Source organism: Oncorhynchus gorbuscha, linkage group LG10, assembly GCF_021184085.1.
Source record: "Oncorhynchus gorbuscha isolate QuinsamMale2020 ecotype Even-year linkage group LG10, OgorEven_v1.0, whole genome shotgun sequence".
Taxonomy (NCBI): domain Eukaryota; kingdom Metazoa; phylum Chordata; class Actinopteri; order Salmoniformes; family Salmonidae; genus Oncorhynchus; species Oncorhynchus gorbuscha.
Window position 1 is genome coordinate 13,626,354 of NC_060182.1, and position 25,536 is coordinate 13,651,889.

Below are 25,536 nucleotides of genomic sequence, written 5' to 3' on the forward strand. Positions count from 1 at the left end.
AGTGCTTAATTTAGCCAGCAGGGAATGAGTGTGTTCTGCTTCATTTAGCTTGTTACTTTTTAAAACAGTTTATTTTGTTTATTTTTTACTTCACCATATTATGCTGCAGGTTTGGGAACCTAGAAGAAACAAGGTGTGTCCTGAGTTTGCTCCCATCCTTTTGTGTTCAGCTGTGTGTGTGTCATTGTCCTCCTTGTGTTTCTGTGTCTTCCCTGTTTATCTCTTCTTTTTAATGGCTCACCTCTCTGTCTCTCTCTCTGTCTCTCTCTCTGTCTCTGTCTCTCTCTCTGTCTCTCTCTCTGTCTCTCTGTCTCTCTCTGTCTCTCTCTGTCTCTCTCTCTGTCTCTCTCTCTGTCTCTCTTCCTCTGTCTCTCTCTCTCTCTGTCTCTCTTTCTCTGTCTCTGTCTCTGTCTCTGTCTCTCTCTCTGTCTTGCTCTCTGTCTCTCTTCCTCCGTCTCTCTCTCTGTCTCTCTTCCTCTGTCTCTCTCTCTGTATCTGTCTCTCTCTCTCTGTCTCTCTCTGTCTCTCTCTGTCTCTCTGTCTCTCTTCCTCTGTCTCTCTCTGTCTCTCTGTCTCTCTTCCTCTGTCTCTCTGTCTCTCTGTCTCTCTTCCTCTGTCTCTCTCTCTGTCTCTCTTCCTCTGTCTCTCTCTCTGTCTCTCTTCCACTGTCTCTCTCTATGTCTCTCTTCCTCCATCTCTCTCTCTGTCTCTCTGTCTCTCTGTCTCTCTCTCTGTCCCTCTCTCTGTCTCTCTTCCTCTGTCTCTCTCTCTGTCTCTCTTCCTCTGTCTGTCTTTCTGTCTCTCGTCCTCTGTCTGTCTCCCTGTCTCTCTCTCTGTCTCTCTTCCTCTGTCTCTCTCTGTCTCTCTCTCTGTCTCTCTTCCTCTGTCTGTCTCTCTATCTCTCTTCCTCTGTCTCTCTCTCTGTCTCTCTCTCTCAGCATCTCCAGTTGTCAGTGCATGGGCTACAGGAAGAGCTGAGAAGTCATAGAGAGATGAACTGTCGTCTGCAGCAAGAGAACTCGGGATCTCACACAAACATCTCCACTCATACCGGCTCGAACCGAGAACTCCATATTGAGGACCACCGGGCTGGCATCAGCCCTGGACACAGTCCTGGTCTGGGCCCCAGTCACCTCCACAGCCCTGGGCAAAGACATAGCCCCGGCCCTGGTCTAGGAGTCAGCCCCAGACACAGCCCCAGTAGCACCTACAACCATGGGCCCAGAAACAGCCCTGTCCATCCCCATAGCCCTGGGTACAGCTCCAACGTCAGACACCACCAAGCTGACATCCACAGCCCTGGGCACAACTCTGGGCCTGGCCCCAGACACAGCCCTGCTAACACTCTCATCCCCTTGTCTAGAAAGAGCCCCAGCCACCTCATCCATAGCCCTGGCCGTTGCCTCAGCCCTCCCAGCAGCCCATGCATGGTCCCTGGGTGCGATGGCTTCTCCTCTCCCCCTCCCCTGGATCTGACGGAGGAGAACTTCAGCCGGCTGCAGTCAGATCACGAACGGCAGGGCAAGGAGCTGTACCTGCTGAGGAAGACCCTGGAAGAGATGGAGCTGAGGATTGACTCCCAGAAACAGACGCTGGGGGCCAGGGACCAGTCCATCCAGAGGCTGCTGGAGATGATCCAGGGAGGAGGGAGGGGTCAGCGAGGCGAGAGGTCAGAGATAATCACCATGGCAACAGCACGCGAGGAGGCGGAGTACCAGGTGGGTCATCTGGAGGAGCAGCTGGACCAGAGGGAGAAAGAGAACCTGCATTTGAGAGAGGTGTGTGTTTCTTTGTGTTTGTCACTATAGCTCAGTGGTTCCCAAACTTTTTTGGGCCCACGACACCATTTTGATACATAAAAAGTCTCGCCACCATGTGAAAAAGCAATTATGTAATTAACGTTAATGTTCACTTTTTAATTTGGTGCTATGGCAGTGAATTCATAAACATTTTAATAGTATTTCGGATTGTCTTCTCAACTCACCATCACATCATTTTAATGTGGGGCTATGACAGATATGAGCTGACGAAGGGTACCATGAGTTTCATGATGCTTACAAGACAAGTCCAAATCATAACGTCGGTGATCTTCAGGTCAGAAAGTATGAGCTCTAGAAAGAGGTCCGTATTCCCGACTTGGAATTCCCAGTTGGATGACCATTCAAAAGATTTTTCCCAGCGGGTCCTTGTTTTTTTCCAGAGTTACTAGTTCGGAAGTCGAAGATTTCCAAGTTCCCAGTTGTTTTGAACGTTGCATTAATGGGTATTCACTTTGAGTCAGGAACCAAAAGTCCTCTTTAGTGACCAGTGAATGCATTCGGTCACATGACCACTCAATCAGCTGTTCGATTTCACTTACCGGCATATCAACTCTGGCGGCAGGTAGCCTAGTGGTTAGAGCGTAGAGGCGGCAGGGTAGCCTAGTGGTTAGAGTGTAGAGGCGGCAGGGTAGCCTAGTGGTTAGAGTGTAGAGGCGGCAGGGTAGCCTAGTGGTTAGAGCGTAGAGGCGGCAGGGTAGCCTAGTGGTTAGAGTGTAGAGGCGGCAGGTAGCCTAGTGGTTAGAGCGTAGAGGCGGCAGGGTAGCCTAGTGGTTAGAGTGTAGAGGCGGCAGGGTAGCCTAGTGGTTAGAGTGTAGAGGCGGCAGGGTAGCCTAGTGGTTAGAGCGTAGAGGCGGCAGGGTAGCCTAGTGGTTAGAGCGTAGAGACGGCAGGGTAGCCTAGTGGTTAGAGTGTAGAGGCGGCAGGGTAGCCTAGTGGTTAGAGCGTTGGACTTGTAAACGAAAGGTTGCAAGATCAAATCCCTGAGCAGACAAGGTAAAAATCTGTCGTTCTGCCCCTGAACAAGGCAGTTAACCCACTGTTCCTAGGCCATCATTGAAAATAAGAATTTGTTTTTAACTGACTTGCCTAGTTAAATAAAGGTAAAAATAAACTGAGCCAGGATCACAGGCCAACGGATTGGGAAGTAGGTCCCAAAGTGCTCTTTCAAGCATTGGAGGTGTGCAGTCATCACTCGTGTGGGATACTTACTGTACTGATGCTGTTTTCTGTTAGAAACATGCACAGCCGAGGGAAGGGGGCGTGGTTCGCCTTTGAAAGACTCTCTCTCCAATAATAATTATTTCCTGATTTGGTCACACATCTGTAAAATGTTTTGGTATTTCCCCAGCATGCTTGCGTTTGTTCTGCTTCTCAAATATGTTACATAGGCAAGGAGACAGATTTTTTTTTCATTAAACAGAAAGTTTACCAGTTTTTTTTCTTCTCCATTGTGAATGACAACACTTCCTCTCTCAATTTGAAAAATCTTTCCAACACTCCCCCTCGATAACCATCAAGCCTCATTGTGAAATAGGATATTGTCATGCTCTGAACTCATATCTCCACATAGCTTTGTGAACAGGCGTGAGCACAGTGGACATGGTTTGATGTAGTTTACAATCAGTTACCTGCTGCAGTATATCTCTCTTCTGTGCTCAGCTGTTTTGCCACCAGTTCATCTCGGTATATCATACAATGTGTCCATATGGCAGAGGTAGACACATTCATAACTCGAGTACAGAGGCCTACCCACCGTCCCGCCAGAGATGGAGCCCCACCATTCGATCCCATGGAATCCATTTTTTTGTCATTATTGCCATGCAGCACACTGAACATCCCCTATGCTGTTTCGTGAGACAGAACAATATGTCCTCGTTAATAGCATCCCCCGACAAAAATCAATGCATGGGCATCTCGGCCCTCACAGCTAACGTCCATTTAGAGAGCATGAGCTGGGGAGTTTTTGAGTCGTTCAGTCAGTTTCCTCTCGATTGCTAGCAATAGCATAAATTATTAGTTTAACAGTGTTATGTGACGTGAATTGGTGTGCGTTTCTGTGTCTTCTGCCTCCCCACACATTGTTTTCACCATATCGATTGCGGCCGGTAATATCAAAGTCTCATGAATGGCTAGAGTAGCCTGCATATATTATTATTATTCAACAGTTATGGTTTCATAGCGTAGCCTGCCTAGCCATTCACCATGGGAATGATTCAACAGTGTATGGTTTCATAGAGTAGCCTGCCTAGCCATTCACCATGGGAATGATTCAACAGTTATGGTTTCATAGCGTAGCCTGCCTAGCCATTCACCATGGGAATGATTCAACAGTGTATGGTTTCATAGAGTAGCCTGCCTAGCCATTCACCATGGGAATGATTCAACAGTTATGGTTTCATAGCGTAGCCTGCCTAGCCATTCACCATGGGAATGATTCAACAGTTATGGTTTCATAGCGTAGCCTGCCTAGCCATTCACCATGGGAATGATTCAACAGTGTGTGGTTTCATAGAGTAGCCTGCCTAGCCATTCACCATGGGAATGATTCAACAGTGTGTGGTTTCATAGCGTAGCCTGCCTAGCCATTCACCATGGGAATGATTCAACAGTTATGGTTTCATAGAGTAGCCTGCCTAGCCATTCAACATGGGAATGATTCAACAGTTATGGTTTCATAAAGTAGCCTGCCTAGCCATTCACCATGGGAATGATTCAACAGTTATGGTTTCATAAAGTAGCCTGCCTAGCCATTCACCATGGGAATGATTCAACAGTTATGGTTTCATAAAGTAGCCTGCCTAGCCATTCACCATGGGAATGATTCAACAGTTATGGTTTCATAGAGTAGCCTGCCTAGCCATTCACCATGGGAATGATTCAACAGTTATGGTTTCATAGAGTAGCCTGCCTAGCCATTCAACATGGGAATGATTCAACAGTGTGTGGTTTCATAGAGTAGCCTGCCTAGCCATTCACCATGGGAATGATTCAACAGTTATGGTTTCATAGAGTAGCCTGCCTAGCCATTCAACATGGGAATGATTCAACAGTTATGGTTTCATAGAGTAGCCTGCCTAGCCATTCAACATGGGAATGATTCAACAGTTATGGTTTCATAGAGTAGCCTGCCTAGCCATTCACCATGGGAATGATTCAACAGTTATGGTTTCATAGAGTAGCCTGCCTAGCCATTCAACATGGGAATGATTCAACAGTTATGGTTTCATAGAGTAGCCTGCCTAGCCATTCAACATGGGAATGATTCAACAGTTATGGTTTCATAGAGTAGCCTGCCTAGCCATTCACCATGGGAATGATTCAACAGTTATGGTTTCATAGAGTAGCCTGCTTAGCCATTCACCATGGGAATGATTCAACAGTTATGGTTTCATAGAGTAGCCTGCCTAGCCATTCACCATGGGAATGATTCAACAGTTATGGTTTCATAGAGTAGCCTGCCTAGCCATTCACCGTGGGAATGATTCAACAGTTATGGTTTCATAGCGTAGCCGGCCTAGCCATTCACCATGGGAATGATTCAACAGTTATGGTTTCATAGCGTAGCCTGCCTAGCCATTCACCATGGGAATGATTCAACAGTGTGTGGTTTCATAGCGTAGCCTGCCTAGCCATTCACCATGGGAATGATTCAACAGTGTGTGGTTTCATAGAGTAGCCGGCCTAGCCATTCACCATGGGAATGATTCAACAGTTATGGTTTCATAGAGTAGCCGGCCTAGCCATTCACCATGGGAATGATTCAACAGTTATGGTTTCATAGCGTAGCCGGCCTAGCCATTCACCATGGGAATGATTCAACAGTTATGGTTTCATAGAGTAGCCGGCCTAGCCATTCACCATGGGAATGATTCAACAGTGTATGGTTTCATAGAGTAGCCGGCCTAGCCATTCACCATGGGAATGATTCAACAGTTATGGTTTCATAGAGTAGCCGGCCTAGCCATTCACCATGGGAATGATTCAACAGTTATGGTTTCATAGCGTAGCCGGCCTAGCCATTCACCATGGGAATGATTCAGGTGCTGCCTTTTCCCTTGATCTAAGGGAGCTCTCTGGTTGAATTGTATCTTTTAGATTTTAATCATTTTAATTTAGATGTTTAAACTTAACCACATTACAATGATTTTGAGATACGAAGACAATATTATACTATATATACAGAACCAGTCAAACGTTTGGACCCTCATTCCAGGGTTTTTAATTGTACATTTTCTACATTGTAGAATACTAGTGAAGACATCAAAACTATGAAATAACACATATGGAATCATGTCGTAACCAATACATCAAAATATATTTTATATTTGAGATTCATCAAAGTAGCCACCATTTTCCTTGATGAACAAGCCTAGGCTATTAATATATATTTTTTTATTAGCTAGGTAGCAAGCTAGCAAACGTTACCTAGCTAATGTTAGCTTGATTATACAAAGTCCAGCAGGTAGCCTCTGTAGCTAGCTAGCTAGCTAAGAGCAGTCAGCTGAAATCGATCTAGCTAGCTACTATAACGAACATGCAAAGAAAGGTAGCGAGCTATATTTGTTGATGGAAGGTTTGTTACAAAATTAACTTCAGCCGTTAGCTAGCTAGCTAGTTAGAGCCAGACAGCTGAAGCTAGATACGTCCAAATGACAGTCCTACATTTTTCCACTGAACATAGCTAGCTAGCAACTGTACATTAACGTAAACGCACTCACTTTTGTACATCGCCTTGGTCCGTACAATTGACCTTATTTCAGCTCCCCAAAAACATAATACTTCCAAATAAACTGTAATGTTAATACCATTGTAAAGCACAATTTCTAAATAAATGACACTACCTCCATGCTGGCCGTTTCTACATAATTCAAGAAGGCAACGAGCCCCATCGGGTCTTTTTAAAAATAGTGCGTGGGGAAGTAAAACTAATAGTGAGAAGGAGAGATCACGTGTGGGAAAATTGCTCTTTTTCACTCGATCTGTCCAACTTATCACCTTATCGCCTTTAAAATGTAAATAAAACACTATAAAGAGTTTATATAATGTGTCATTACATTCCTATTTGAAGGTTTGTGTCAAATTTGAATCGTGTTTTTAGGGCGGTGCTAAAGTGATCTTCCGAAGTAAACAGCGGCTTTGAGAATGATGATCCCTTGCAGTGATGATGCAAAAAATGACCCCTTACTCCCGTCACTGTCAATTTCTTACCCCCATCACTGTCCATTTCTTACCCCGTCACTGTCCATTTCTTACCCCGTCACTGTCCATTTCTTACCCCCGTCACTGTCCATTTCTTACCCCGTCACTGTCCATTTCTTACCCCCGTCACTGTCCATTTCTTACCCCCGTCACTGTCCATTTCTTACCCCGTCACTGTCCACTTCTTACCCCCGTCACTGTCCATTTCTTACCCTCGTCACTGTCCATTTCTTACCTCGTCACTGTCCATTTCTTACCCTCGTCACTGTCCATTTCTTACCTCGTCACTGTCCATTTCTTACCCAGTCACTGTCCATTTCTTACCCTCATCACTGTCCATTTCTTACCCCGTCACTGTCCATTTCTTACCCTCGTCACTGTCCATTTCTTACCCAGTCACTGTCCACTTCTTACCCCCGTCAATGTCCATTTCTTACCCTCGTCACTGTCCATTTCTTACCCCGTCACTGTCCATTTCTTACCCTCGTCACTGTCCATTTCTTACCCTCGTCACTGTCCATTTCTTACCCAGTCACTGTCCATTTCTTACCCTGTCACTGTCCATTTCTTACCCCGTCACTGTCCATTTCTTACCCCGTCACTGTCCATTTCTTACCCCCGTCACTGTCCATTTCTTACCCCGTCACTGTCCATTTCTTACCCCGTCACTGTCCATTTCTTACCCCAGTCACTGTCCATTTCTTACCCCGTCACTGTCCATTTCTTACCCCGTCACTGTCCATTTCTTACCCCGTCACTGTCCATTTCTTACCCCAGTCACTGTCCATTTCTTACCCCGTCACTGTCCATTTCTTACCACCGTCACTGTCCATTTCTTACCCCGTCACTGTCCACTTCTTACCACCGTCACTGTCCATTTCTTACCCCGTCACTGTCCATTTCTTACCCCGTCACTGTCCATTTCTTACCCCGTCACTGTCCATTTCTTACCCCGTCACTGTCCATTTCTTACCCCGTCACTGTCCATTTCTTACCACCGTCACTGTCCACTTCTTACCCTGTCACTGTCCATTTCTTACCCCAGTCACTGTCCATTTCTTACCCCCGTCACTGTCCATTTCTTACCCTCGTCACTGTCCATTTCTTACCCCCGTCACTGTCCATTTCTTACCCCAGTCACTGTCCATTTCTTACCCCAGTCACTGTCCATTTCTTACCCCCGTCACTGTCCATTTCTTACCCCAGTCACTGTCCATTTCTTACCCCAGTCACTGTCCATTTCTTACCCCGTCACTGTCCATTTCTTACCCCCGTCACTGTCCATTTCTTACCCCGTCACTGTCCATTTCTTACCCAGTTACTGTCCATTTCTTACCCCATCACTGTCCATTTCTTGTTTTTAAATGATGAGAGAAGTGCTACACCTGGTGGAGAGAGAAATAGTTGCTTCATGCGTGCTGTACGTTACGGCATGACACGTCACGATGTAACAGAGGGTCCGTTTTTTTCAACTTTTCTCCAATACTATAGATAGAGCCTTTACCATGTCAATCAACGCATGAATAGAAACCTAGTTCACACCCCCGATTTTGAAGTTAACACAGTTGCTACAGAAAACATTCGCATGAATGTTGCGGTTGCACACATTGGTACGGAATGGGGTGAGTTTACGTTAGTTCAAAACCAACACCAAACACACAAATTGTCACGCAGCTACCTTACTATGCATGCAATGGGATTTTGCAAGCTAGCTACTCCATAGTCCAGGCTACAGTAAGAGCTAGCCACATTTCACTGTCAGACAGAACACAACTCAAACTGTTGACCCAAAAAGTTGCTAGCTAACATTAACAGCGCCTCTGCTCTGGCTCTGTTGTGCACTGACTGCAGTGCACAAATACATGCTTGGTAGCATCAGAAAAACTCACCGGTTTAACATCCAAAATACATTCCAGTATGCTCCTTCTCCGGTCTTCTTGACATTTAAATCCACATATGTGCTAATCAACAGTGCCAAACGAACAACTCTGCTACATGTTGGATATGGTTCAACTCTGCCTTGCACACCTGTGTGAAGCTAGTCACAATAAGGATTAGCCACACTAGTGGAATTTGCGGTTTGCTTTCAAATTTAGTACATTTCTTATTTATTGAACCTTTATTTAACTAGGCAAGTCAGTTAAGAACAAATTCTTATTTACAATGACGGCCTTGCAAAAGGCCTCCTGCGGGGACGGGGGCCGGTATAAACATTTAAAATACATTAAAGAAACATTTAGGACAAACATACATCACGAAAAGAGAGACAACACTACATAAAGAGAGACCGAAGACAACATAGCATGGCAGCAACACAACATGACAACAACATGGTAGCAACACAGCATGGCAGCAGAACAAAACATGGTACAAACATTATTGGACACAGACAACAGCACAAAGGGCAAGAAGGTAGAGACAACAATACATCACGCGAAGCAGCCACAACTGTCAGTAAGAGGGTCCATGATTGAGTCTTTGAAGAGATGGAGATAAAACTGTCCAGTTTGAGTGTTTATTTGTTGTAGCTCATTCCAGTCTCTAGCTGCAGCGAACTGAAAAGACGAGCGACCCAGGGATGTGTGTGCTTTGGGGACCTTTAACAAAATGCCCATGCCTTAATGCGTCCTATATCGACATAACCTGAAAGGCCGCTCCAAAACCGCCATAAAAAAGCCAGACTACGATTTGCAACTGCACATGGCGACAAAGATCGTACTTTTTGGAGCAATGTCCTCTGGTCTGATGAAACCAAAATAGAACTGTTTAGCCATAATGACCATTGTTATGTTTGGAGGAAAAAGGGGGAGGCTTGCAAACCGAAGAACACCATCTCAACCTTGAAGCACAGGGGTGGCAGCATCATGTTGTGGGGGTGCTTTGCTGAAGAAGGGACTGGTGCACTTCACAAAGTGGATGGCATCATAAGGTAGGGAAATGATGTGGATATATTGAAGCAACATCTCAAGAGATCATTCAGGAAGTTAAAGCTTGGTCGCAAATGGGTCTTCCAAATGGACAGTGACCATACTTCCAAAGTTGTGGCAAAATGGCTTAAGGACAACAAAGTCAAGGTATTGGAGTGGCCATCACAAAGACCTGACCTCAATCCTATAAAAAATGTGTGGGCAGAACTGAAAAATAGTTCTCGAGCAAGGAGGCCTTCAAATCTGACTCAGTTACCCCAGCTCTGTCAGGAGGAATGAGACAGAATTCACCCAACTTATTGTGGGAAGCTTGTGGAAGGCTACCTGAAAGGTTTGACCCCAGTTAAACAATGTAAAGGCAATGCTACCAAATACTAACTGAGTGTATGTAAACTTCTAACCCACTTGGAATGTGATGAAAGAAATAAAAGCTGAAATAAATCCTTATTTCTACTATTATTATATACATTTCACATTCTTAAAATAAGGTGGTGATCCTAACTGACCTAAAACAGGGAATTTTTACTAGGACTATATCTCAGTAATTGTGATAAACTGAGTTTAAATGTATTTGGCTAAGGTGTATGTAAACTTCCGACTTCAACTGTATATGTAAAACAACTGTTAGACCCAACCTGGTCATTAACATTTTTCTCCTAGACTAGAATGCTACCACGCTGCTAGCTCACTGCTAGCTCACTGCTACCACGCTGCTAGCTCGCTGCTAGCTCGCTGCTAGCTCACTGCTAGCTCACTGCTACCACGCTGCTAGCCTCACTGCTAGCTCACTGCTAGCTCACTGCTACCACGCTGCTAGCTCGCTGCTAGCTCACTGCTACCACGCTGCTAGCTCACTGCTAGCTCACTGCTACCACGCTGCTAGCTCACTGCTAGCTCACTGCTACCACGCTGCTAGCTCGTCACCTGGACCTCTTTCACTGGAAGTCTGCAAAGCCGCCCTCCTTTATGCAGTGGGTTAAGGAGGTGATGTGATCTCTGGAGGTGATGTGGTCTCTGGAGAAGGTTAGGTACACTGTGCTTGGGTCCCGACAGAAGTTAGACTAAACCCGGCCCCCATTAATACATTAATACAACTCCTGTCTTTTACTTAGTGGAACTTGCGTTGTTTGGTATTGGCCATTTGTGCTTATAAGAATTTTTATTGAACTTTGTTTTCTGTTGTTTTTGTTTCTCTTACGGTTTGTGCCTTGGTGGGTGGATGGGCGGGTGGGTGGGTGGGTGGGTGGGTGGGTGGATGGGTGGGTGGGTGTGTGGGTGGATGGGTGGGTGGATGGGTGGATGGGTGGGTGGGTGGGTGGGTGGATGGGTGGATGGGTGGGTGGGTGGATGGGTGGATGGGTGGGTGTGTGGATGGGTGGGTGTGTGGGTGATTGGGTGGGTGGGTGGGTGGGTGGGTGGATGGGTGGGTGTGGAGGGGATGGATGGATGGGTGGGTGGGTGGGTGGGTGGGTGGGTGGAGTGGAGGGGATGGATGGATGGGAGAATGAGGGGTTGGGGTCGTACTGTTTTTGTTGTTATATCTGGAAATCTATAAATAAAGTTAAAGAAATAAAAAATAAAGTGTTCGTCCCATGTTTCATGACCTGAAATAAAGAATTCCAGAAATTTTCCATACGCACAAAAAAACGTATTTCTCTCTAATTCTGTGCACATGTCTTTGCATGTGTTTGTGTTTGCATTCATGTTCGTGAGCATTTTCTCCTTTATCAAGATAATCCATCCACCTGACAGCTGTGGTATCAAGAAGCTGATCAAACAGCATCATCATTACAAAGATGCACTTTGTGCTTGGGACAAGAAAAGGGCACTTTAAAATGTGCAGTTATGTCACACAACACAATGCCCCAGATGTCTAAAGTTTTGAGGGAGTGTGCAATCGGCATGCTGACTGCAGGAATGTACACCAGAGCTGTTGCCAGATAATTCAATGTTAATTTCTCTTCCATAAGCTGTGTCCAATGTTGTTATGGAGAAATGTCAGTACACCCAAATGGTCTCACAACCGCAGACCGCGTGTCACCACGCCAGCCCAGGACCTCCACATCCGGCTTCTTCACCTGCGGGATTGTCCGAGGGGGGTGCCGAGGAGTATTTCTGTCTGTAATGAGGGAAAAACTCATTCTGATTGGCTGGGCCTGGCTGCCAAGTGGGTGGGGCCTGGCTGCCAAGTGGGTGGACCTCTGCCATGGCTACGCCCCTGCTAGTCATGTGAAATCCATAGATTAGGGCATCATTCATTTATTTCAATTGACTGAATTCCTTATATGTATTGAGTAAAATCTTTTGAAATTGTTACATGTTCAGTTTGATATTTTCTTCAGTATAGTTTGGCTGTATTTATTTTTGATATATTGCAAATGTGTATTATTGTTTGTGCCGTCATCTTTATTACAAAAATAAATACAAGTACAAACACTACTTTAAGCTACATATTATTTTGACAGAGGTAATAAACTGTCCATTGATCAGCACAGAAATTGATCAAACAGGACCATGGTCGAAACACTAGTGGTTCTGAGCTTAATTCAATATGACACAGGTAAACTGACAGTTTGTGAAATCAGTAATGTAGACGGGCTCTATGTATCTGAGCGAGTATGTCCAATACATCACCACCTGTTGTTATGCTGGGCACCTACTGACCCCAAAAAATGTTCTGTTTTTTTTTCAGTAACATGTTTTGTTAAAATTAAGGTTTAAGGAAATACAGGCTCCACATTACTACAACACAAAACAGCTCAATCACACTTGATGGTCTTGCTTTAATTTAATTTTTAAAAAAACATGAAAGGTGGCGTAATGTCTTATTGTTGTGTGTGAAGAGAATCCAATACTTTACCTTGTCTGTGGCACAAATCACACTATTGTGGAAGCACCTTCTCTAAGAGTATGAATGAGGCTGTTTAATTAAGAAGGTTTGAATCCTAAACAAAAGTCCAGTATCCCTCTGAAGAGTATGAATTAGGTTGTTTGAGAAGGTGTGAATCCTAAACAACTTGCCTACACATAGTTTGAAGGACAATACCAACATTGCTACTGTAGTAGGTCAACGCTGTGTGCTGGAAAACCTTGGTAGAGCATGGGTGGAATAGGTTTTGTGGTGCTGTAAAACCTTGGTAGAGCATGGGTGGAATAGGTATTGTGGTGCTGTAAAACCTTGGTAGAGCATGGGTGGAATAGGTATTGTGGTGCTGTAAAACCTTGGTAGAGCATGGGTGGAATAGGTATTGTGGTGCTGTAAAACCTTGGTAGAGCATGGGTGGAATAGGTATTGTGGTGCTGTAAAACCTGGGTAGAGCATGGGTGGAATAGGTATTGTGGTGCTGTAAATCCATGGTAGAGCATGGGTGGAATAGGTATTGTGGTGCTGTAAATCCATGGTAGAGCATGGGTGGAATAGGTTTTGTGGTGCTGTAAATCCATGGTAGAGCATGGGTGGAATAGGTATTGTGGTGCTGTAAATCCATGGTAGAGCATGGGTGGAATAGGTATTGTGGTGCTGTAAATCCATGGTAGAGCATGGGTGGAATAGGTATTGTGGTGCTGTAAAACCTGGGTAGAGCATGGGTGGAATAGGTATTGTGGTGCTGTAAAACCTGGGTAGAGCATGGGTGGAATAGGTATTGTGGTGCTGTAAAACCTGGGTAGAGCATGGGTGGAATAGGTATTGTGGTGCTGTAAAACCTGGGTAGAGCATGGGTGGAATAGGTATTGTGGTGCTGTAAAACCTGGGTAGAGCATGGGTGGAATAGGTATTGTGGTGCTGTAAAACCTGGGTAGAGCATGGGTGGAATAGGTATTGTGGTGCTGTAAAACCTGGGTAGAGCATGGGTGGAATAGGTATTGTGGTGCTGTAAAACCTGGGTAGAGCATGGGTGGAATAGGTTTTGTGGTGCTGTAAATCCATGGTAGAGCATGGGTGGAATAGGTATTGTGGTGCTGTAAATCCATGGTAGAGCATGGGTGGAATAGGTATTGTGGTGCTGTAAATCCATGGTAGAGCATGGGTGGAATAGGTTTTGTGGTGCTGTAAATCCATGGTAGAGCATGGGTGGAATAGGTTTTGTGGTGCTGTAAATCCATGGTAGAGCATGGGTGGAATAGGTTTTGTGGTGCTGTAAATCCATGGTAGAGCATGGGTGGAATAGGTTTTGTGGTGCTGTAAATCCATGGTAGAGCATGGGTGGAATAGGTTTTGTGGTGCTGTAAATCCATGGTAGAGCATGGGTGGAATAGGTTTTGTGGTGCTGTAAATCCATGGTAGAGCATGGGTGGAATAGGTATTGTGGTGCTCATGTGAATTTCCTTTCTTTTTTGGTTTTGGACCAATGCCTATTCTCACTTAACTTATTTTTGTGTTTTTAATTAGTGGTAATGCTCAGCCTCACTCTCTAACACCATGACCAACCGTGCACCATGGTCTCTGTCTGTGTTCACCACCATCATGTCATTCATGGGCTGATGTAATCATTGATTACTAACAAAATACACATACTATACTTAAAATATACATTACTAACAAAATACCCATACTATACTTAAAATATACATTACTAACAAAATACACATACTATACTTAAAATATACATTACTAACAAAATACACATACTATACTTAAAATATACATTGCTTAAAAATACACAAGGCCTCATGAATACATAAACATACACAAGCACGCACACGCTCACACATTTTCACATGCATGTACAAACTTGCTCACACAGTCCAGTCCTTAGACAGGAATAGGTTGCTCCATGCTCCTCAGTCCAGGTCTTGGACAGGAATAGGTTGCTCCATGCTCCTCAGTCCAGGTCTTGGACAGGAATAGGTTGCTCCATGCTCCTCAGGCCAGGTCTTGGACAGGAATAGGTTTCTCCATGCTCCTCAGTCCAGGTCTTGGACAGGAATAGGTTGCTCCATGTTCCTCAGTCCAGGTCTTGGACCGGAATAGATCGCTCCATGCTCCTCAGGCCAGGTCTTGGACAGGAATAGGTTGCTCCATGCTCCTCAGTCCTGGTCTTGGACAGGAATAGGTTGCTCCATGCTCCCTATGCCAGGTCTTGGACTTATTTTTAACTCCTAAACTCCTTTTTAACTCCTCCTTAGCCTTTAATTTCTCTACCTCTCTCTGTCAGAGTGTGTGTATGTGTGTGTGTGTGTGTGTGTGTGTGTGTGTGTGTGTGTGTGTGTGTGTACACACTTCTGGGGCCTGTCGGCTTACTACGTCACACCTCTTGCTGCCCAGGTAGCTGATGGGATATCCGCCCGTGCCGGGTGTTTGGTTGTCGTGGGGATTTAGTTCGAGAGTAGCGTGGGGTTTCTGGCCCACGCTAGGACGCTATGTGTGTGTGAACAAGAGAGACTGTGTGTGTGTGTGTGTGAGTGAGAGAGACTGTGTGTATGAGTGAGAGAGACTGTATGTGTGTGTGGGGACCATGCGGTGAGTATAGAGGGTGAGTAAATGTTCCTGTGTATACCCAACCGTGTGTGAGAGAGTGTGTGCTATTTATAACTGGATTTCAGCTTATCAGCCGATGGCGTAGAGTGAAGGAGAAAGTGGGGAGAGGTTGAGGGGAGGAGAGAGAGGGGGAGGTAAGGCGAGGGGTGGAGAGAGAGGGGGAGGTAAGGCGAGGGGTGGAGAGGGAGGGGGAGACTGGGTGGGAGACGGGGTGTTTTTCTTGGGTAGAAAAACAGAGTTTGTTTGGATGAATATGAATCTTTGATTAATGAGTGAAAACACAGCGACCGCCCTGATTGAGAGAGGAGGGGGATTGTTGGGTTCTTTTGTTCCTCTACCCTCTGATGTGGAGATGGTTTGTGTGTGCATGTGCTTACAGTATTTTAAACATGCTTATAATGGTAGTTATCAACAGGCTATCTCCATTCATTCTGTGCAGCTATAGACATCTAACAGCAGATCATTTATACTCGCACATATGAGAATACTTGATCAGCATTACCTGTGCAATTTGGATTATGGCCGATCAAGATATTTTGTAGAACTAATGTGAAGAACGAAAGACTGAAAAGCTGAAGAGTGAAAATGCAGAGGAATGCAAATAGGGTCCATGCTAACAAGTACCTTACTTAACTTGTGAGTGAGGGGTTAGGTTTTGGTGGTGGTACACTTGTCATCGTTAGTGGAGTGAAGAGTGTGTGTGTGTGTGTCTATGCAAGGCTGGTTTGTATTAAGAGGGTGCTACTCTTCGTTAATTTAATTAGCTCCAAAGGAAACGAGCTCAACCACCTTTCATTACTGCACCCATTACTCTCCTTTAAATGACCTGCCCTGTTTAGTTTTTGGCCAGATAGTAAATGCCTCAATTTTCTCCTCACCTTTTATTTTCTCTTTTAAACAGGATAGAGGGCAGAGAGGGGCTTTTTCAATTCTTAGTGTAGTCAAGGGGGGTGTTTCCTGCAGCTCTTCAGTTGTATTAAGTCAATTAGCACCCTGTGTTTTTGTTTATATTATCATACTTTCTTTAAGTTGAATTCCTACTGCGCCTGACTGTCTTTGTGGAAAGGTTCAGTTGGCGGTGTTCAGTTTGTGTAATTGGGGGGAGAGCACGAGCCCAACGAAGCTGTTGAAATCCGTCTCTGTCTCTCACTCAATTCAATTCAATTCAAAGGGCTTTATTGGCATGGGAAACACGTGTTAACATTGCCATAGCAAGTGAAATAGATAATATACAAAAGTGAAATAAACAATAAAATGAACAGTAAACATTACACTCACAGAAGTTCCAAAATAATAGAGAGATTTCAGATGTGATATTATGTCTATATACAGTGTTGTAACAATGTACAAATGGTTAAGGTACAAATGGGAAAATAAATCAACATAAATATGGGTTGTATTTACAATGGTGTTTGTTCTTCACTGGTTGCCCTTTTCTTGTGGTAACAAGTCACATATCTTGCTACTGTGATGGCACACTGTGGTATTTCAAAATTGGGTTTGTTTTCAAATTCTTTGTGGATCTGTGTAATCTGAGGGAAATATGTGTCTCTAATATGGTCATACATTTGGCAGGAGGTTAGGAAGTGCAGCTCAGTTTCCACCTTGTTTTGTGGGCGGTGAGCACATAGCCTGTCTTCTCTTGAGAGCGAGGTCTGCCTACGGCAGCCTTTCTCAATAGCAAGGCTATGCTCACTGAGTCTGTACATAGTCAAAGCGTTCCTTAAGTTTGGGTCAGTCACAGTGGTCAGGTATTCTGCCACTATTTACTCTCTGTTTAGGGCCAAATAGCATGTAGTTTGCTCTGTTTTTTGTTGTTAATTCTTTCCAATGTGTCAAGTATTTTTCTTTTTGTTTTCTCATGATTTGGTTGGGTGTAATTGTGTTGCTGTCCTGGGGCTCTGTGGGGTATGTTTGTGTTTGTGAACAGAGACCCAGGACCAGCTTGCTTAGGGGACTCTTCTCCAGGTTCAACTCTCTGTAGGTGATGGCTTTGTTATGGAAGGTTTGGGAATCGCTGCCTTTTAGGTGGTTGTAGAATTTAATGTCTCTTTTCTGGATTTTGATCATGAGTGGCTATTGGCTCTGCGTGCATTATTTTGGTGTTCTACGTTGTACATGGAGGATATTTTTGCAGAATACTGCATGCAGAGTCTCAATTTGGTGTTTGTCCCATTTTGTGAGTTCTTGGTTGGTGATCAGACCCCAGACCTCACAACCAGAAAGGGCAATGGGTTCTATAACTGACTCAAGTATTTTTAGCCAGATCCTAATTGGTGAGTCAAATTTGATGTTCCTTTTGATGGCATGGAATGGTCTTCTTGCCTTGTCTCTCAGATCGTTCACAGCTTTGTGGAAGTTACCTGTCGCTCTCTCTGTCTGTCTTTGTCTCTGTCTCTGTCTCTGTATCTGTGTCTTTGTGTCTCTCTGTGTGTCTCTCTTTCTCTCTCTGTCTGTCTGTCTCGCTCACTCTCTCTATGTCTCTGTGTCTCTGTGTGTGTCTCTCTCTGTCTCTCTCTCTGTGTCTCTGTGTCTCTGTGTGTGTCTCTCTCTGTCTCTCTGTGTCTCTGTGTGTGTCTCTCTCTGTCTCGTATCCTTTACAACAGGACTGACAGATCTTACCCAAATGTGTAGAATTGAACCATCTGGCTGGTGTGAAAGTCTAGTGCACCCGGTATTGCATATTACTGTGTGTGTGTGGGGAGTAACTCCCCTGTTTCCTGTTGTGGTACAGAGTTGCCAGAGTGTGTTATGTCTGTCAGAAGTGAGAAGGAACAGACACAGCACCATCATACAGGCACTTGTATGGGCACACCTGTCTGTGTGCCTGTCTAAGGACCCCACACACTTTATTTATTTTATATCTTATTTTAATTCCTGGATTTTCTGCGGGGTTTCCCTGGCCTGAGTTGTTATTTCCTTAAATAGCCCTGTGTGTGTGTGTGTGTGTGTGTGTGTGTGTGTGTGTGTGTGTGTGTGTGTGTGTGTGTGTGTGTGTGTGTGTGTGTGTGTGTGTGTGTGTGTGTGTGTGTGTGTGTGTGTGTGTGTGTGTGTGTGTGTGTGTATTTACACTACAGTAACTCCACCCATGGCTTTTTTTGCAATACTTAACTTCTCCACTGGGTGGCATGATTTAACCAGGTTTTATACATTGTCCTTTTATTTATATTTTATTTCATCTTTATTTAACTCGGCATGTCAGTTAAGAACACATTATTATTTACAATGACGGCCTAACCCGGACGACGCTGGGCCAATTGTGCGCCGCCCTATGGGACTCCCAATCACGGTCCTTTCTGATACAGCCTGGAATCGAACCAGGGTCTGTAGTGATGCCTCTAGCACTGAGATGCAGTGCCTTAGACCGCTGTGGCACTCGGGAGCCCCCTGACTGGTGTTTTACTCTTATCACAGGCTCAGTGAGAGACGGGATCTGTAAAGTTTAAGTCCACTGGGGACTGATCCATTACCCATCGATAGCAGCAAGCAACACAGACGCACACACACGCACGCACGCACACACACGCACACACAGACTGTCAGAGGCATAAATCTAGGCTTAATCGACTCTCCCCGGCCGTTTCTTCCCACAGGACCCAATAATAACAGGCGCTGCACTGGCCTATTCCTGCCCTATCCTTAACCCAGCCTGAACCCAGCAGGCTCCCCTAGCCTGAACCCAGCAGGCTCCCCCAGCCTGAACCCAGCAGGCTCTCCCAGCCTGAACCCAGCAGGCTCCCCCAGCCTGAACCCAGCAGGCTCCCCCAGCCTGAACCCAGCAGGCTCCCCCAGCCTGAACCTAGCAGGATCCCCCAGCCTGAACCCAGCAGGCTCCCCCAGCCTGAACCCAGCAGGCTCCCCCAGCCTGAACCCAGCAGGCTCCCCCAGCCTGAACCCAGCAGGATCCCCCAGCCTGAACCCAGCAGGCTCCCCCAGCCTGAACCTAGCAGGATCCCCCAGCCTGAACCCAGCAGGCTCCCCCAGCCTGAACCCAGCAGGCTCCCCCAGCCTGAACCCAGCAGGCTCCCCCAGCCTGAACCCAGCAGGATCCCCCAGCCTGAATCCTGCAGGCTCTCCCAGCCTGAACCCAGCAGGCTCCCCCAGCCTGAACCCAGCAGGCTCCCCCAGCCTGAACCCAGCAGGCTCTCCCAGCCTGAACCCAGCAGGCTCCACCAGCCTGAACCCTGCAGGCTCCCCCAGCCTGAACCCAGCAGGATCCCCCAGCCTGAACCCAGCAGGATCCCCCAGCCTGAACCCAGCAGGCTCCCCCAGCCTGAACCCAGCAGGCTCCCCCAGCCTGAACCCAGCAGGCTCCCCCAGCCTGAACCTAGCTACAGCTGTGTTTCCCTCTCCAGCCCCAACCCGCTGAGAACTGCTTCAACTGGTGTCAGGAAAATTTGTTTCAAAGATAAGTTAGACTATATTTTTGAACTGTACAGTGTAGCTCTGCAATAAAGAAATAGTGTATACACATACACACACACATTTAAAAACAAATAAACACACCTTTTCTCAGCTATTCTCTTTAGAATCTAGCATTAGAAGACTGTGTGAGAATGGGAGTGAGTGGGACATGCAGAACCAACGTCCTCCAGCTCTCCTGTTTTCACAGGGCTTGTTTCAGGGGCTGACCTGGCTGTTTTTGGCTGCTTCTGACAGAGCTCTCTTTCTCTCTCTCTCACCCCCAATCTCTTTCCCTCTCTCTTCTTTTTCTAAAACCTTTTGACTGAAACATCAGAAATGTCAGTTGTTCAGACCATTAATGGGAAATGTGGGAGTTCTACTTTCTGAGCCAAGCACTTCATTAACTCTCCTGTCCTATCCTGTCCTGTCCTCTGCCCTCCTGTCCTATCCTGTCCTGTCCTCTGCCCTCCTGTCCTATCCTCTGCTATCCTGTCCTCTGCTCTTTTGTCCTCTCCTGTCATCTCCTGTTCTCTGCAATCCTCCCCTGTCCTCTGCTATCCTCTCCTGTCCTCTGCTATCCTCTCCTGTCCTCTCCTGTCCTCTGCTATCCTCTCCTGTCCTCTGCTATCCTCTCCTGTCCTCTCCTGTTCTCTGCTATCCTCCCCTGTCCTCTCCTGTCCTCTGCTATCACTCCTGTCCTCTCCTGTCCTCTGCTATCTTGTCCTCTCCTGTCCTCTCCTGCCCTCTGCTATCCTCTCCTGTCCTCTCCTCTCCTCTGCTATCCTCTCCTGTCCTCTGCAATCCTCTCCTGTCCTCTCCTCTGCTATCCTCTCCTGTCCTCTCCCCTCCTGTCCTCTGCTATCCACTCCTGTCCTCTCCTGTCCTCTGCTGTCCTCTCCTATCCTCTCCTGTAGACACACTACTCTATCACAACATATCTACAATACAACACATTAATACACACTACACTACCACAACATATCTACAATACAACACATTATTACACACTACTCTACCACAACATATCTACAATACAACACATTAATACACACTACTCTCCCACAACATATCTACAATACAACACATTATTACACACTACCACAACATATCTACAATACAACACATTATAACACACTACTCTACCACAACATATCTACAACACAACACATTATTACACACTACTCTACCACAACATATCTACAATACAACACATTATAACACACTACTCTACCACAACATATCTACAATACAACACATTATTACACACTACTCTACCACAACATATCTACAATACAACACATTATTACACACTACTCTACCACAACATATCTACAATACAACACATTATAACACACTACTCTACCACAACATATCTACAATACAACACATTATTACACACTACCACAACATATCTACAATACATTATAACACACTACTCTACCACAACATATCTACAATACATTATAACACACTACTCTACCACAACATATCTACAATACATTATAACACACTACTCTACCACAACATATCTACAATACATTATAACACACTACTCTACCACAACATATCTACAATACAACACATTAATACACACTACTCTACCACAACATATCTACAATACAACACATTATTACACACTACTCTACCACAACATATCTACAATACATTATAACACACTACTCTACCACAACATATCTACAATACATTATAACACACTACTCTACCACAACATATCTACAATACAACACATTATTACACACTACCACAACATATCTACAATACAACACATTATTACACACTACTCTACCACAACATATCTACAACACATTATTACACACTACTCTACCACAACATATCTACAATACAACACATTATAACACTCTACCACAACATATCTACAATACAACACATTATAACACACTACTCTACCACAACATATCTACAATACAACACATTATTACACACTACTCTACCACAACATATCTACAATACAACACATTATTACACACTACTCTACCACAACATATCTACAATACAACACATTATAACACACTACCACAACATATCTACAATACAACACATTATTACACACTACTCTACCACAACATATCTACAATACATTATAACACACTACTCTACCACAACATATCTACAATACATTATAACACACTACTCTACCACAACATATCTACAATACAACACATTATAACACACTACCACAACATATCTACAATACAACACATTATTACACACTACTCTACCACAACATATCTACAATACATTATTACACACTACTCTACCACAACATATCTACAATACATTATTACACACTACTCTACCACAACATATCTACAATACAACACATTATAACACACTACCACAACATATCTACAATACAACACATTATTACACACTACTCTACCACAACATATCTACAATACATTATTACACACTACTCTACCACAACATATCTACAATACATTATTACACACTACTCTACCACAACATATCTACAACACATTATTACACACTACTCTACCACAACATATCTACAATACATTATTACACACTACTCTACCACAACATATCTACAATACATTATTACACACTACTCTACCACAACATATCTACAATACAACACATTATAACACACTACCACAACATATCTACAATACAACACATTATTACACACTACTCTACCACAACATATCTACAATACATTATTACACACTACTCTACCACAACATATCTACAATACAACACATTATTACACACTACTCTACCACAACATATCTACAATACATTATAACACACTACTCTACCACAACATATCTACAATACAACACATTATTACACACTACTCTACCACAACATATCTACAATACATTATAACACACTACTCTACCACAACATATCTACAATACATTATAACACACTACTCTACCACAACATATCTACAATACATTATAACACACTACTCTACCACAACATATCTACAATACAACACATTATTACACACTACTCTACCACAACATATCTACAATACATTATAACACACTACTCTACCACAACATATCTACAATACATTATAACACACTACTCTACCACAACATATCTACAATACATTATAACACACTACTCTACCACAACATATCTACAATACATTATAACACACTACTCTACCACAACATATCTACAATACAACACATTATTACACACTACTCTACCACAACATATCTACAATACAACACATTATTACACACTACTCTACCACAACATATCTACAATACAACACATTATAACACACTACCACAACATATCTACAATACAACACATTATTACACACTACTCTACCACAACATATCTACAATACATTATAACACACTACTCTACCACAACATATCTACAATACATTATAACACACTACTCTACCACAACATATCTACAATACAACACATTATAACACACTACCACAACATATCTACAATACAACACATTATTACACACTACTCTACCACAACATATCTACAATACATTATTACACACTACTCTACCACAACATATCTACAATACATTATTACACACTACTCTACCACAACATATCTACAATACAACACATTATAACACACTACCACAACATATCTACAATACAACACATTATTACACACTACTCTACCACAACATATCTACAATACATTATTACACACTACTCTACCACAACATATCTACAATACATTATTACACACTACTCTACCACAACATATCTACAACACATTATTACACACTACTCTACCACAACATATCTACAATACATTATTACACACTACTCTACCACAACATATCTACAATACATTATTACACACTACTCTACCACAACATATCTACAATACAACACATTATAACACACTACCACAACATATCTACAATACAACACATTATTACACACTACTCTACCACAACATATCTACAATACATTATTACACACTACTCTACCACAACATATCTACAATACAACACATTATTACACACTACTCTACCACAACATATCTACAATACATTATAACACACTACTCTACCACAACATATCTACAATACAACACATTATTACACACTACTCTACCACAACATATCTACAATACATTATAACACACTACTCTACCACAACATATCTACAATACATTATAACACACTACTCTACCACAACATATCTACAATACATTATAACACACTACTCTACCACAACATATCTACAATACAACACATTATTACACACTACTCTACCACAACATATCTACAATACATTATAACACACTACTCTACCACAACATATCTACAATACATTATAACACACTACTCTACCACAACATATCTACAATACATTATAACACACTACTCTACCACAACATATCTACAATACATTATAACACACTACTCTACCACAACATATCTACAATACAACACATTATAACACACTACTCTACCACAACATATCTACAATACAACACATTATAACACACTACTCTACCACAACATATCTACAATACAACACATTATAACACACTACTCTACTATGTGACCTGTCTTCTCCTGTCACTCGTGTCTTCTCCTTTCCCCTCTTTTCCTGTCAATTCTGTCTTCTCCTGTCCTCTCTTCCTGTCCTCTCTTGTCTTCTCCTGTCCTCTCCTCCTGTCCTCTCTTGTCCTATCACTCCTCTCCTCTCTTTTCTTATCACTCCTGTCTTCTTCTGTCCTGTCCTCTCTTGTCCTGTCCTTTCATATCCAGTCCTATCCTGTCCTGTCCTCTCTTGTCCTCTACTGTCCAGTCATCCCCTTTCCTATCCTCTCTTGTCTTATCCTCCCATGTACTGTCCTCTCTTGTCCTGTCCTCTCTTGTCCTTTCCATTCCTCTCCTCTTTGGTCTGGTTCATATTATCGTTCATCCTGCAAGTATTATAGTTACCTCTCCATCTTTGATTTGGACACACACACACACACACACACACACACACACACACACACACACACACACACACACACACACACACACACACACACACACACACACACACACACACACACACACACACACACACACACACACACACACACACACACACACACACACCTCTTGCTGCAGGCTGATATGGTATCTGTTGTGGTTTGACTAATTGGCGTGTTGTAGTCTGGTCTCTTCAGACGGAACTCTTTAAGAGCTGTCTCCTGATTCGCTGTTCTCTCTCTCCACTAACGAAGCCTCTCAGCTGTCATTAAAACTCCACTGTAAATACCAGCAAACTCACACACACATACACACATGCACCCTGAGCACTGCATACTCATTTACTCGCCACGCTCTGTTGAGCCCCCAGAATGTTGGAGCGGAAAAGTTTATCGGGACAAAATTATACCCCTCCAATCCCCTCTCCCCTCTCCCCTCTCCCCTCCAATCCCTCTCCCTCTCCCCTCCCCTCCAATCCCCTCTCCCCTCTCCCCTCTCCCCTCTCCCCTCCAATCCCCTCTCCCCTCTCCCCTCTCCCCTCCAATCCCCTCTCCCTCTCTCCTCCAATCCCATCTCCCCTCTCCCCTCTCCCTCTCCCCTCTCCCTCCAATCCCCTCTACTCTCTCCCCTCTCCCCTCTCCCCTCTCCCTCTCCCCTCCAATCCCCTCTCCCCTCTCCCCTCTCCCCTCCAATCACCTCTCCCCTCTCC

At 44.1% G+C, this 25,536-nt stretch overlaps 1 protein-coding gene across 5 annotated transcripts in view; it reads left to right on the forward strand.

The window, feature by feature from the left end:
- Nucleotides 1-25,536, forward strand: part of LOC124045576 (ERC protein 2-like) — a 629,643-nt gene that overhangs the window by 28,517 nt on the left and 575,590 nt on the right. For 3 of the 5 annotated variants that reach the window (XM_046364959.1, XM_046364957.1, XM_046364960.1), the window contains exons 3-4: nt 110-133; nt 939-1,778. In XM_046364959.1, coding sequence (XP_046220915.1) covers nt 110-133; nt 939-1,778 — 864 coding nt within the window. The remainder of the gene's footprint in view (nt 1-109; nt 134-938; nt 1,779-25,536) is intronic. The other 2 variants (XM_046364956.1, XM_046364961.1) reach the window with 1 other exon arrangement.